At 40.4% G+C, this 12,287-nt stretch overlaps 1 protein-coding gene across 2 annotated transcripts in view; it reads right to left on the bottom strand.

Annotated features, from left to right (window-relative positions):
* Positions 1–2,734: 2,734 nt before the first annotated feature.
* Positions 2,735–12,287, bottom strand: part of CTR9 (CTR9 homolog, Paf1/RNA polymerase II complex component) — a 28,891-nt gene continuing 19,338 nt past the window's right edge. The window contains exons 17-25 of one of the 2 annotated variants that reach the window (XM_025356957.1): positions 12,122–12,238; positions 11,816–11,961; positions 10,834–10,905; positions 9,799–9,934; positions 9,180–9,326; positions 8,272–8,429; positions 7,132–7,228; positions 6,807–6,919; positions 2,735–3,799 (exon numbers count right to left, since the gene is read on the bottom strand). In XM_025356957.1, the coding sequence (XP_025212742.1) occupies positions 3,373–3,799; positions 6,807–6,919; positions 7,132–7,228; positions 8,272–8,429; positions 9,180–9,326; positions 9,799–9,934; positions 10,834–10,905; positions 11,816–11,961; positions 12,122–12,238 (1,413 nt within the window). In that variant the 3' untranslated portion in view covers positions 2,735–3,372. The remainder of the gene's footprint in view (positions 3,800–6,806; positions 6,920–7,131; positions 7,229–8,271; positions 8,430–9,179; positions 9,327–9,798; positions 9,935–10,833; positions 10,906–11,815; positions 11,962–12,121; positions 12,239–12,287) is intronic. The other variant, XM_025356958.1, reaches the window with a different exon arrangement.

Genomic DNA, 12,287 nt, shown 5'->3' on the forward strand with positions numbered 1-12,287 from the left:
AATCGCTTGAACCCGGGAGGCAGAGGTTGCGGTGAGCCGAGATAGAGCCATTGCGCTCCAGCCTGGGCAACAAGACTAGGAACACCACGCCAAAAAAAAAAAAAAAAAAAAAAAAAAAAATATATATATATATATATATATATATATATATATATGTATGTATTTTTTAAAAAATGAGACAGGGTGTCATTCTGTTGCCCAGGCTGGTCTTGAACTCCTGGCCTCAAGTAATCCTCCTACCTCAGCCTCCCAAAGTGCTAGGATTACCGGCATGAGCCACCACACCTAGCCCAAATAAATGTATTTCATAAGCAAAAATATATCTGTGTCTATAAGAAATTAGGCTTAAAATAGCAGAAAAGATTTTCAATTACTAGAAACACCTCAAGTGAATAATGCAGTTGAGGTAGAGACACTGTATTTAAAATTATTTGGGCTGGGCGCGGTGGCTCACATCTGTAACCCCGGCACTTTGGGAGGCTGAGCTGGGCGGATCGCCTGAGGTCAGGGTTCAAAACCAGCCTGGCCTGCATGGCGAAACCCTGTCTCTATTAAAAATACAGAAATTAGCTAGGTGTGGTGACCAGAGCCTGTAATCCCAGCTACTTGGGAGGCTGAGGCAGGAGAATTGCTTGAACCCAGTTAGGTGAAGGTTGCAGGGAGCCAAGCTCATACCACTGCACTCCAGCCTGGCATCAGAGCAAGACTCTGTCTCAAAAATAAATAAATAAATAAATAAATAAATAAATAAATAAATAAATAAATAAAATAATTGAGAAAGCCCCCAGAATGTTAAAAGGATCATAAACAACCTATTTTATAGATAGGGATACTGAAGCTGAAAAGTGAAGCATTTTGTCACATCAAGTGAGTGTCAAAGTCAAACTAGGAGCCAGGGCAGCCTTCCTATCATTAGGGGCTGATCCAAAGTGAGAATCTCTGCCTCTAGCTGCAGTCTCATTTGCTCGGGCCCAAATCGGAGGATGCACTGCAGTCTAGACGCATTTGATTTGCCTGTAGCACATAGCCTTTCCTGGGTCCATAATGCCATTACAGGAAGCGCTGCCACCAACCCATACTTCCTAACACACCCAAAAGACCAGAGCATCAGAAACTACCCCTGCGACAAAAGCTGCACTGATCATAGGCTCCAAATTCCAGTTTGAGGAGATGATATTATTATCCTTTAAAAGGTCTTTCTTGCCTGTTTTGGCTAATTACACTCCCAGGGATGGAAATTGTTCATTAGTGGAACCAAAACAAGGGATACTTTAACAGCTCCAGGAAAATCACATTTCCTGGAGATTCAAAATATTTTTCTCAAAGGGAACTAGGATGAATTTTTTAAAGGATGACCTGTGAAAGAGTAACTGACCTAGTCCCCACTTAGGCTAAACAAGCCAAGCTTGATGAACGGTGCCAAACATTCAGAGCCAATTCAATCACATGCATAATTTTATTGGGAATTTACAGTGCATTCATCATTTAACCTACCTTAACTCATCATCCTCACAACATTCCTGAGTTGGGTATATAGTCTTGCTATAATGGGATAGTGTGCTTAAAAAGACTGTTAAGTAATTTCAGTGGGGAAAGGGTTTAAAGCTTCGGATTCAGAATAATGTTTTTTCTTGTGTAAATTTCAACAAAATTTATTTTTTAATTAAATAGCTCTAATTGTGGTGCTTGGTCTAGTTCCAAATGAACATCAAAGACAATGCAAGTCTTATTCTCTAATTGTGACACTGAACTGAGGCTTTCAAGATTAACAGTGGAGAAATGGTTTGATTTAGATGAGGCACGTGGCCTATCTAGGGGAAATAACTTGCCCAAAGTCACATGGCTGGTTAGTGTCATGAAGTGAGATTCCAGTCCCGGACTCCTGGGTTCCAGTATCTCTGCTCTCAGCTCTGTTACCCAGGCTGAGTGCAATGGTACAATCCCAGTTCACTGTAACCTAGAACTGCTGGGCTCAAGCAGTCCTCTTGCCTCAGCCTCCCAAGTAGCTGGGACTATAGGTACATACCACAGCGCCTGGCTAATTTTTAAATTTTTCTGTAGAGATTGGGCCTTGCTAGGTTGCTCAGGGAGGGTCTCAAACTCCTGGCCTCAAGCAATCTTCCTGCCTCAGCCTCCCAAAATGGTGGGATTACAGGCACGAGCCACTGCACTAGGCCCATTATCTATGCTGCCTGCTCCTGCTGACACCAACTCCACTAAGAAATGGGAGACTGATCCTGAGGTACAGGCAGGAGCCCTGGCTCAGGCTGAGTCATCTCAGGGCTCCTGTCCTTCAAGAAACCTTGTCTTCACTGCTTCCTCCAACCTCCTTTTTGCTCCCACAACCTGTGCAAACATCATCACCCTATTTCTCACGTCACACGGGCAATAAATTTATCTTTACTCAATTTCTGAAGACAAGAAGGGAACTTTTATCTCTGCATTCTCACTTCAATGGCTAATATAGCACATTTAATACTACTTGTTGAATACAATAATTAAAGCTCTTACAAACTGCTACATTAAAATGTTATTCTTGTTAATTACTGAATTACTGAAAATAAAAATACATGCTGGTACCTTTGTTTTCTTGCATCTTTAAAATAAACACTCCACAAATCTATAAGAATTATAAGTCTTGAGGCTTAATGTAGGATTTTTCAAATATTTGCATAATTTCTGCTAAACTGCCAAGCACAAATATATCAAAACAAAAAAGACACAAAATTACCCATAAAAGTTGGTAAAAGAATTTATTACGTGGCTTAGGTAGGTTTTTGCATTCTACTAACAGTAAAGCATTTTCCACACCTTATTCAACCTAACAAATTATATATTTGTGATTTTATCTACATCGCTGCAGTATTACAACACTATTGAAAACCTTCCTTTCAAATGTACTTTGGTGCAATTATACAGTAGATATCTCTGCCTTCAGAAAATAAAATATTCTCAATCTAAACTCAAAACGGAATAAAGACATCAATACCAAGTTTGTGCACCACTTGGTAAAAGATTGCAATAAAAATCAAAAGAGTATGCTGCTTAACATATAAAGATGAGCCATCTGCCACAGTTTCAGTCAAACCTTTGTAGGAATGATTTAGCATCTGGGTTTATTTTTACTGCAGTTTTCACATATGATAGGTGGAATTGTACCACAAAGAATAGTCTCATTTGCACAAGAGACTCAAATATTGGACTCTAGCACAGGAAATGTCTCTTGGGGCTTAGTAATATACAAACTGATAGAAAAGAAAATTGCCTTAAGAAAAATTTCACAATTGACTAAACATCTGAAACATTTTTATCACAGCTTTCATATATTAAAAAAGTCTCCTCCAGAGATGAAGCTTATTGATGAAATAAAACCTAGTCACTATCATCTGATCCATGTTCTGAGCCTCTATCTGAGGCCTCATTGTTGGATCCCTCTGGTTCCGATTCATTTCCAGAGCCTTGGCCAGAACCCTCATTATCAGATCCTCTCTCTGATTCGTGGTCTGATTCGGCACTTGGAGAAGCTGGGCGAGAGTCGTTCTCAGAAACTCCTGAGCGGCTTCTCCCTGACTGCACAGATTCATTGTCAGACTGCTCAGAACCGGAGGGCCTTCTCTTTCTGGATGGCTGGTCACTGTCTGAGTCCTGATCTGACCGCTGTCTTCGTGGCCTCCGGGGACTGCCGGCCTCGCTGCCAGACTTGTTCTGGTTCTCATCAGAATCACTCTCTGATGAGGCATGTTTCTTTCGCTGTTCGTCCTCGTCTGAGTCACTGTTGCTGTTGCTGTTCCTGGGATGTCTGGCAAAGATGATCATTGGTTAGAAGCTGAGGATTCTGGCTAACTGGGGCCTTGATGAGCAGAGAATGTACTTTTAAAACATAAGGGTATTTAATATTCTATTTCTTGACCTAAGTAGTGGTTACACAGGTATCATTTTGTGATACTTGTTTTGTGTACTATTCTGTAAATGTGATATATTTCACAATTCAAAAAGGTTTAAAAAGGAAAAAAAGATAAGGCACTTTAGCCATAAGTCAAAATATAAACCAGGAGGGTGATTCACTGGGCACTTTTAATCAGAAATGAAGCATTTCCCAATTTCATATATAAAATTATGAAAAGGAAGGGATACATTTGTTTATCTTTGTAAGCAAATTAACAGCAACAAAGGTGAAATCCAGGATCCCAACTGGCTTGAAGACTTTGAAGAATTAACCCTTTTCCAAAGGCAGAAAAGGGTTTCAAAGGACATTTCCCTGTCCTATTGCCATCGGTGCTAATAGGTACCCGAAGAGTGAGGTCATTATTCCTGTCCTAAGATTTGCTACTGCACTAGGTCCCCTCCACCATGACCAGACTTGCTCAAGATAGGGAACTGGGGCTAAAGGGGCCCTTTGCTCCCAAGCTCTCCCCTCTACTTCTCAGTTGATATGTGAAGGAAAGGGGAAGTCATGCTTATGCTTAGAATGGTGGCAGCAACCTCAGAGTCTTGGTCTCCTGGAGGCTCTGAGGAAAGAACATTCCCTTAACCACTGTGACCGCTCCTTTGGAGCAGACACACTTCTCTGGCACCTTCCTTAGTTCTGGTTTTCATGACAGATATTCCAATAAAGGAATACTGAATCCCAGAGTTCGGTCTAGGAACGGTGAGGGAGGTGAAATATATTACTCTCTTTCTGTATACATATTAAAGACCTGTGGGTCTTCCCTGGGATCCAATTCACTCCATTCCATCTCGCCAAATAAGCAAACACACTTTATGATGGTCAGGACAAAGCTTAATTGATGCAAGTGGCTCAAACAAACTTGGCCTTGACCTCAGGTACAGATTTGGAAGCCACTCAGCATCTCACAATGGACCTTTCTGCCAACACATTTAACAGTGCTCAGTCTTTGAAAACCATGTATTTCATTACACTGATCATGCACGTCTCTAAACAGACCTGGATAACACCATGGGGACAAGGGCTAAACAGTGCTTTACAGAAAAACAATCCAGATGTGTCAGCCGGTGCCTTCAGAGAAAAAGGGAACTGCAGATCTTTTTTGTTTTTGTTTATTTTGTTTTTATAAAATTTCTGTAGTGATGGAGTCTCACTGTGTTGCCCAGGCTAGTCTCAAACTTCTGGCCTCAAGTGATCCTCCTGCCTCAGTCTCCCAAAGTGCTGGGATTATAGGCATGAGCCACCTCACCTGGCCAGAACTGCAAATCTGGTTCTTTATAGATTACCACCCTATGAGTCCAATCTCCACCAGAAGCCTTAGCCTCCTCAACATGCTAACCTCTGCCTCAGGAATCCCAATTCTTCTAAGACTCAACTCAAACACCCTTTCTTTTAGGAAAAAAACATCTCTTACAACTCCTACCATCACCCAAACTCAAGACTAGGTATGGTTCCTGGAGAGCAATAATGCAAATTTACATGATAACATTAATCCAACTATAATGTGGGTTTTTTGTTGTTGTTGTTGTTTTTGACAAGAGTCTCTGTCGCCCAGACTGGAGTGCAGTGGTGCCATCACGGCTTACTTCAACCTCTGCCTCCTGGTTTCAAGCGATTCTTGTCCCTCAGCCTCCCTAGTAGCTGGGATTACAGGGACACACCACCATGCCTGGTTAACTTTTGTATTTTTAGTAGGGATGGGGTTTCGCCATGTTGGCCAGGCTGGTCTCAAACTCCTGACCTCAAGTGATCCACCCACCTTGGCCTCTCAAAGTGCTGGGATTACAGGTGTGAGCCACTGCACCCAGTCTACAACATGGTTTTGGTTTATCTGTTCTTCTCCACTGCCTCTGAAGCAGAAATTCCTTGGAGAATTTATGGGCCTATCTTTTCTCTCTGTATTACCAGCACTTATACTATCTCACACACTGGATGTTCAAATGTCTGTTGAATGAATAAATGAAAACGATGGCTACAGAAGAACACAGTGTAGTACAGTATTAAGAGACCTGGTTGAGAAATCCAAATGGGGGACAACTTGAGCTTGAGGGGCAAGTTTAGGACAAATGATTTTATGCTTCACTGGGTGGGCCATGAACTAAAGAAGAGCCTCGCGGAAGGAGTCTAGGATAAGTCCTCCACGGAGCAGGTACTGTTGACTTACCACTGCACAACAGGGGAGGAAACAGTCAAGAAATAGGCTCTCTCTCAACACGGAGAAACCCTGTCTCTACTGAAAATACAAAATTAGCCGGGTGTGGTGGCGCATGCCTGTAATCCCAGCTACTCGGGAGGCTGAGGCAGAAGAATCGCTTGGACCCAGGAGGTGGAGGTTGTGGTGAGCCAAGATCGTGCCATTGCACTCCAGCCTGGGCAACGAGAGCAAAATTCCATCTCAAAAATAAATAAATAAATAAACAAATAAATAAAAAGAAATAGCCTATCTCCATATGACCAGGACTTGGCTACCTGTAACACTTTTAGTATGTCAACAGTAGGGCAGCAAAATGATACATTTCATTTAGAAGGGTGTCATCTAGGAAATTTCAGCTAATATCTATGAAGAAATGAGATTTCAAAAAAGGTTTTCTTCTTTGAGAGAAAAGATGTAGTAGGACAAAATGACAAGTTAAACTTTCTTCCAGCTCTCAGATTCTAAGAAGCTGCGGAGAAGACATTTCGGCACAGCAACACTCCCAGTTATCTATTTCCTCCAATTTTCAAGTCTGTCCCCACCCCTCTTATTATTTGTAAATAAAAAGAAAGAAAAGTATATTTTTCTAGTATAGACAGGCAGATTAGTAATCACTTTTGATTTATCTACATCATGAGAAGAATTTACAAAGAGAAAATATCCTACCCTTCATCAGCAATTTTAAGTTTATCCTCATCCGAAGAGTCATCACTTGATGAAATTATGGCTTTGGATTTTATTTTTCCCTTCATTGATGGAGGCAGACGTTCTGGCTTGGGCTAAAGAATGTCAAACATAATAAATCTGTCAAGACGCTTACATTAGGCCATCTTGTTAAACTGGGTTTGCATTACAATGATACAATCAAACAGCCACTGATGAACTTTGAAAACAAGCATTCGTGCTTGAGAAAGCTGCAAGGAAAGAATGTATTCTAGTGCAATCTTTCATGTCTACTAGGGGACAGAAAAACACAGTACTATAAACTTACAGCCTTTTTCTTCTCTGCTCTTGGTGGACGTCGTTTTTTCTGTTTGGGGCCATTTTCTGTTTCATCATCATCAGATCCTTCTTCTCCCTTCGGAAGTCTTAAATAGTGAACACCAAAAGAGAGTTTGTCAAGAGCCTACCTATAAAGTTCCAGACTACTTTGCCATTAAATTATTATTCATTCTGAATCCTCTTCTATATGGGTGCTGTCCTCAATCATACTGTACACTCCTCAAGGGCAGAAGATATAACTTACTCTTGCTGCACGTGGCTCAGAAATCTGTAAAATGATGTATTTATGCAATGTCTGCTGATTAATTTAGTCACTGCTGAGGTCTCATTAATTTGCATTTGAATCTTGCACTTGGTGGAGTGATAGAGAACATGAGAAAAGACACAGGCTCCAGACTTCAACATCTTTCCCCTCCTCTTCCTTCTTTCCCAACTACTGATTCCAGGCCTGCTACTAATATCCTCACCACTGCTTCAATTTCACAAGTCTGTGTCTTAATGAATTATCAGGTTCTTTCCCAAATACAGTCGGCCAAGGGTTGGGAAGGGCAGTCTAGGGGTAAGATAGCTGAATGGAGGTTCCTGGACAGGATAGCACAATAAGAGAGGGACAAATTAGCTTAGGAGGCACCTCCACATAAGAAATGGGTAGGGCATCCTTGATCTTAACAGCAGAGAACACTGAGCGGTTTTAAAGGTGCTTTCACACACATTCACATCTTATGCATTGAGCAAAAACCATGAAGTAGGCATTGCTGTTACCAACGACAGAGAGGAAACTGAAGCTTAGTGATTTTTCCAACATTGCACATGCACAGTTAGTGTGGACACAATCCAGGTCTTATTCTAAATCACAAGTTTTCCAATAAATATTTAGAGACACAAGAAAGGCAATTATGACTAACTTGTAGCTCTTAGAAGGAAAGCTGTGGAGATGTATGGAAATCCTAGGTACTCAGTGGATTTTGTACTGGGGTCTATCTTAGGATTAAAGTAGGAAGTAGGGGCACAAAAAGCTTCACTGTTTGGATCAAGTGTTCATAAATTCTAAACATCAAAAGATTCAGAAGGTAAAAGGTCTTTCACCACTTTTACGAGGTTACTTAAAACACATTAATGATGACATTACCTTCTCCTCTTTTTCTTCTTTCTCTCACCACCCTCCTCATCTTCACCTTCTTGTTCACTGCCACTACCCTTTCTTCTCTTCTTCTTTTTGGATATAGGTAGGTCATCATCAGTGTCATCATTGACAAATTCATCAAACTCTCCTCCCTTCTTAGAACGCTAAAATCCAAACAAGCCTACAGTTAGTTATTTTGTGGTTGGTGGAATGTGGTTAGAATGCTAAGGTACAGAAAGGGGCCATATCCTATCAGTCATTTGACAATGAAGGGTTTTTTTTTTTTTTTTTTTTTTTGAGATAAGTATCACTCTTTTGCCCAGGTGGGAGTGCAGTGGGGCAATCTCGGTTCACTGCAACCTCTGCCTCTTGGGTTCAAGTGATTCTTGTGCCTCAGCCTCCCGAGTAGCTGGGACTACAGGCATGCATCACTATACCTAGCTAATTTCTGTACTTTTTGGTAGAGATATGGACCATGTTGGTCAAGCTGGTCTCAAACTCCTAACCTCAAGTGATCTGCCTACCTCGGCCTCCCAAAGTGCTAGGATTACAGGCATGAGTCACTGTGTCTGGCCCGAATGAAGGATCTTTTACTAAGTCACGTGGAAAAGGTTCTTGGCTAGGCCCATATTTTAAAGACTTCTAATTGAGATAAAAGTCTCAACCGGTTAAAACTTTGCAAAAATCAACTATTTAAAAGACAACTACAAGGTAAAATATACTTAGCTAACCTTGGAATGCATTGCTAAATACTGGATACCATTGAAATCATTCTCTGTGTTGGAAGACTGTCTCTTAACAAAAGAGGAAGTCAAAACTAGTAAGTACAGAAGGAATTTAACCAATTATCCTCATTTCTCAAAGCCAAAAGACAGAGACTGAGGTCACTCGTGCTAGCAGGAATTATATCTTACCCGTCCACCACCACCACCTCTTTTCTTCTCTTTTGTTGCTTCAGTCTCACCAGTAAACATAAGAATATTTTTGGTCTTCTCCACATACTGGGCCCGCTGTTCCAAAAGTTTCTTTTGCTCTTCCTTTTCTCTGAGACGTTTCTCTTCCTATGAGGAAAAATGGTAGAAAAGAAACAGCACTGAAAATTTTCTTATGATGAAAAATTAATGGCTACCATTCTAAGTAGAGGACTTCTTTTTTTTTTTTTTTTTTGAGATGGAGTCTCACTCTGTTGCCTGGACTGGAGTACAGTGGTGCAATCTCGGCTCACAGCAACCTTGGCCTCCTAGGTTCAAGTGATTCTTCTGCCTCAGTTTCCCAAGTAGCTGGGATTACAGGTGTGTGCCACCACTCCTGGCGAATTTTTGTATTTTTAGTAGAGACAGGGTTTCACTATGTTGGCCAGGCTAGTGTTGAACTCCCGACCTCAAGTGAGCTGCCCTCCAACCACCTCAGCCTCCCAAAGTGTTGTGATTAGAGGCGTCAGCCACCACACCTGGCAGAGGACTTTTTTTTTAAACATACAAAGTGTATGCATGCACACAATTAATTCCAGTATAACTGGAAAATACAAGATACCTGTTCTTTAAGAAGTTTCTGCCTTAACAGTTCCTTTTCTTGCTCTTGCTTGGCCCGCAACTCCCGCTCTTCTTCATCTTGTTTGCGTGCCCGGGCCACATGGTACTGGGCCTGGCTCAGTAAGTCAGAACACTGCCTAGAACATTTCAGGTTTAGAGAAACATGAATGCAACTACTATATTGAAAAACTCAGCACATCTATTTTCCTTACACAAATTAAAAAATCTGAAGCAGGACCATTAGCTGATCTATGTGAAGTCTTTTTTTTAAAAAAATGTTTTGTTTTGTTTTTTTTTGAGACGGAGTTTTGCTCTTGTTGCCCAGGCTAGAGTGCAATGGTGCCATCTTGGCTCACCGCAACCTCTGCCTCCCGGGTTCAAGCGATTCTCCTACCTCAGCCTCCTGAGTAGCTGGGATTACAGGTGTACACCACCACGCCTGGCTAATTTTGTATTTTTAGTAGAGATGGGGTTTCTCCATGTTGGTCACGCTGACCTCGAACTCCTGACCTCAGGTGATCTGCCCACCTCAGCCTCCCAAAGTGCTGGGATTACAGGTGTGAGCCACTGCACCCAGTCAAAAAAAATAATTTATTTTTTGCATTACACATCCCACACTATACCAATGTATGAAGTATTAATTAGCAAAATTAACTTAGTTTATTATAAGCCAATACTGCCAACTATGTTAAGTTTCCAAACTATAAATGTCCTCTGAAAGCACAGCTAGAAAGATTTCCAACATTATCTTTCCATATAACTCAGAGTCGTGAATTTTATCTTGATTAGGCTGACACAGCTGACATAAGTAAAATAGAAAAGTATTTCCCCCACAACTCAAGTACTTGTTCTAAGGCAATTTGCCCAGTTCCCTCAAAGGAAAAAATCCTGGTAAAGATTACAAAGTCCCCAAGAGAAGTGTGAAAGACTGACCTGTGGAAGGTCAGGAACCTCTGTTCCCTACTGTGTCACTTTCCCAGCCCATGCAAATATCACTGCCTCACCCAAAGTCACCTTCCATAAATAGTAACATTACCTGGCTTCTGTAGCAGCAAGGGCCAAATCAAATCTCATTTTATCTCCCACTTTACTCAAATAACTGAAGTATCTAAATGAAATGAAAAAATACTTTAAAAAAAAGAGATTGTAATGAAATAAAGCCCTTAAAAAATTTAATCTGTTCTACAAAATCTGAGAATAGGTTTGCATATTAACTGATTTACACAAATTTATGCCACTCATTACATTTAATAGACACGTTCATCAAGATGGTCTAAGTTATATTTAATATTATCAGTAAATTCACAAATAACCACAAATCAATTCAAGCAACGACTATTTACTAAACATGAAATTTACTAAATATGTCAGGATGGAGGTTAGGGGGCTCAGGCCATGAAAGCACTTATAATTTACCAGGTAAGGCAAGAATTGTTAAACAAGAATACAAATAAAGTTGGACAAAACCTGAAGAGATGACAGGTTTTAATTTCACCACACACTGAATCACCATATAAATACTATATGGTTAAATAAATTTTGAGCTGAACTGAATAAAACTATTAAGCATTATTTAAGAGGCAAAACCTGAATCCTAGTTCAATGAAAATCAACATCCCATTAAAAGACACATTGGTGTAAAATGGAAAACCAACGTTAAGTGTCTAAAAAATTTCACATGTGTAAAATGCTGGGTCACATGACTGTCAGATTAATGAAAAATCTATGGCAAGTTTGCAAAGCTAGCCAGCCAGTCCTACAGATTGAGCGACAAGATCCAAATCTGGCAGGATCCTGACTATAGTTTGGCACCACCTGGTGGCAGCAGCTGTCTGCTTTGGCTTAACTATTGCTGGAATGATTCTAATAGACCACCTTTAGAAGTAAGTGATTTTCAGCAGCTTGAGACAAATGGCTTTAAACAAACAAAGTATTTCAGACAAAATCGGGAGCGTTCAAGATGGTATGGTCATAGACCAAACAAAGCATTTAATAGGTTGTTTCTACAAAATCTTTACCTATGTGCAAGCTCCAGTTCTTTCACAGCATTAAGTACTTCCTTCAGATTACTTTTTTCATCTTTCAGGACAGAGGTAGCTAATCTTTGTAGGACCAAGGCCACATTAAACATAAGAACTGTATCACTGGGTGCCACATGTCTAGCCTGTGAATAAAAAATAAATATTTCATATGGTCAAGTGACATGAAAAGGATTTTAGACAGCAGGGTATTATTAAGTAGTAGGTATGTGAATATGCATAACAAAGAATTAAAAAATACAATGTAGCACAGAAATGGATGGGAATAATAGCTCTCCTTTTTACCTTTAGCAAAGTCTGTTTGCATTCCTGTAACTTGCCACACTTGAAGAGGGCCCGTGCCAAATAGAGCACAACTTCAGTGTTTTGGTGCTTATAGAACTTTCTGAGGCAGTTTTCATACTACAAAAAAAGAAAAAAGTTAATTAAAACACAACAAAGAATAAATGAC

The sequence above is a fragment of the Theropithecus gelada genome, chromosome 14 (assembly GCF_003255815.1).
Source record: "Theropithecus gelada isolate Dixy chromosome 14, Tgel_1.0, whole genome shotgun sequence".
Classification (NCBI taxonomy): Eukaryota; Metazoa; Chordata; class Mammalia; order Primates; family Cercopithecidae; genus Theropithecus; species Theropithecus gelada.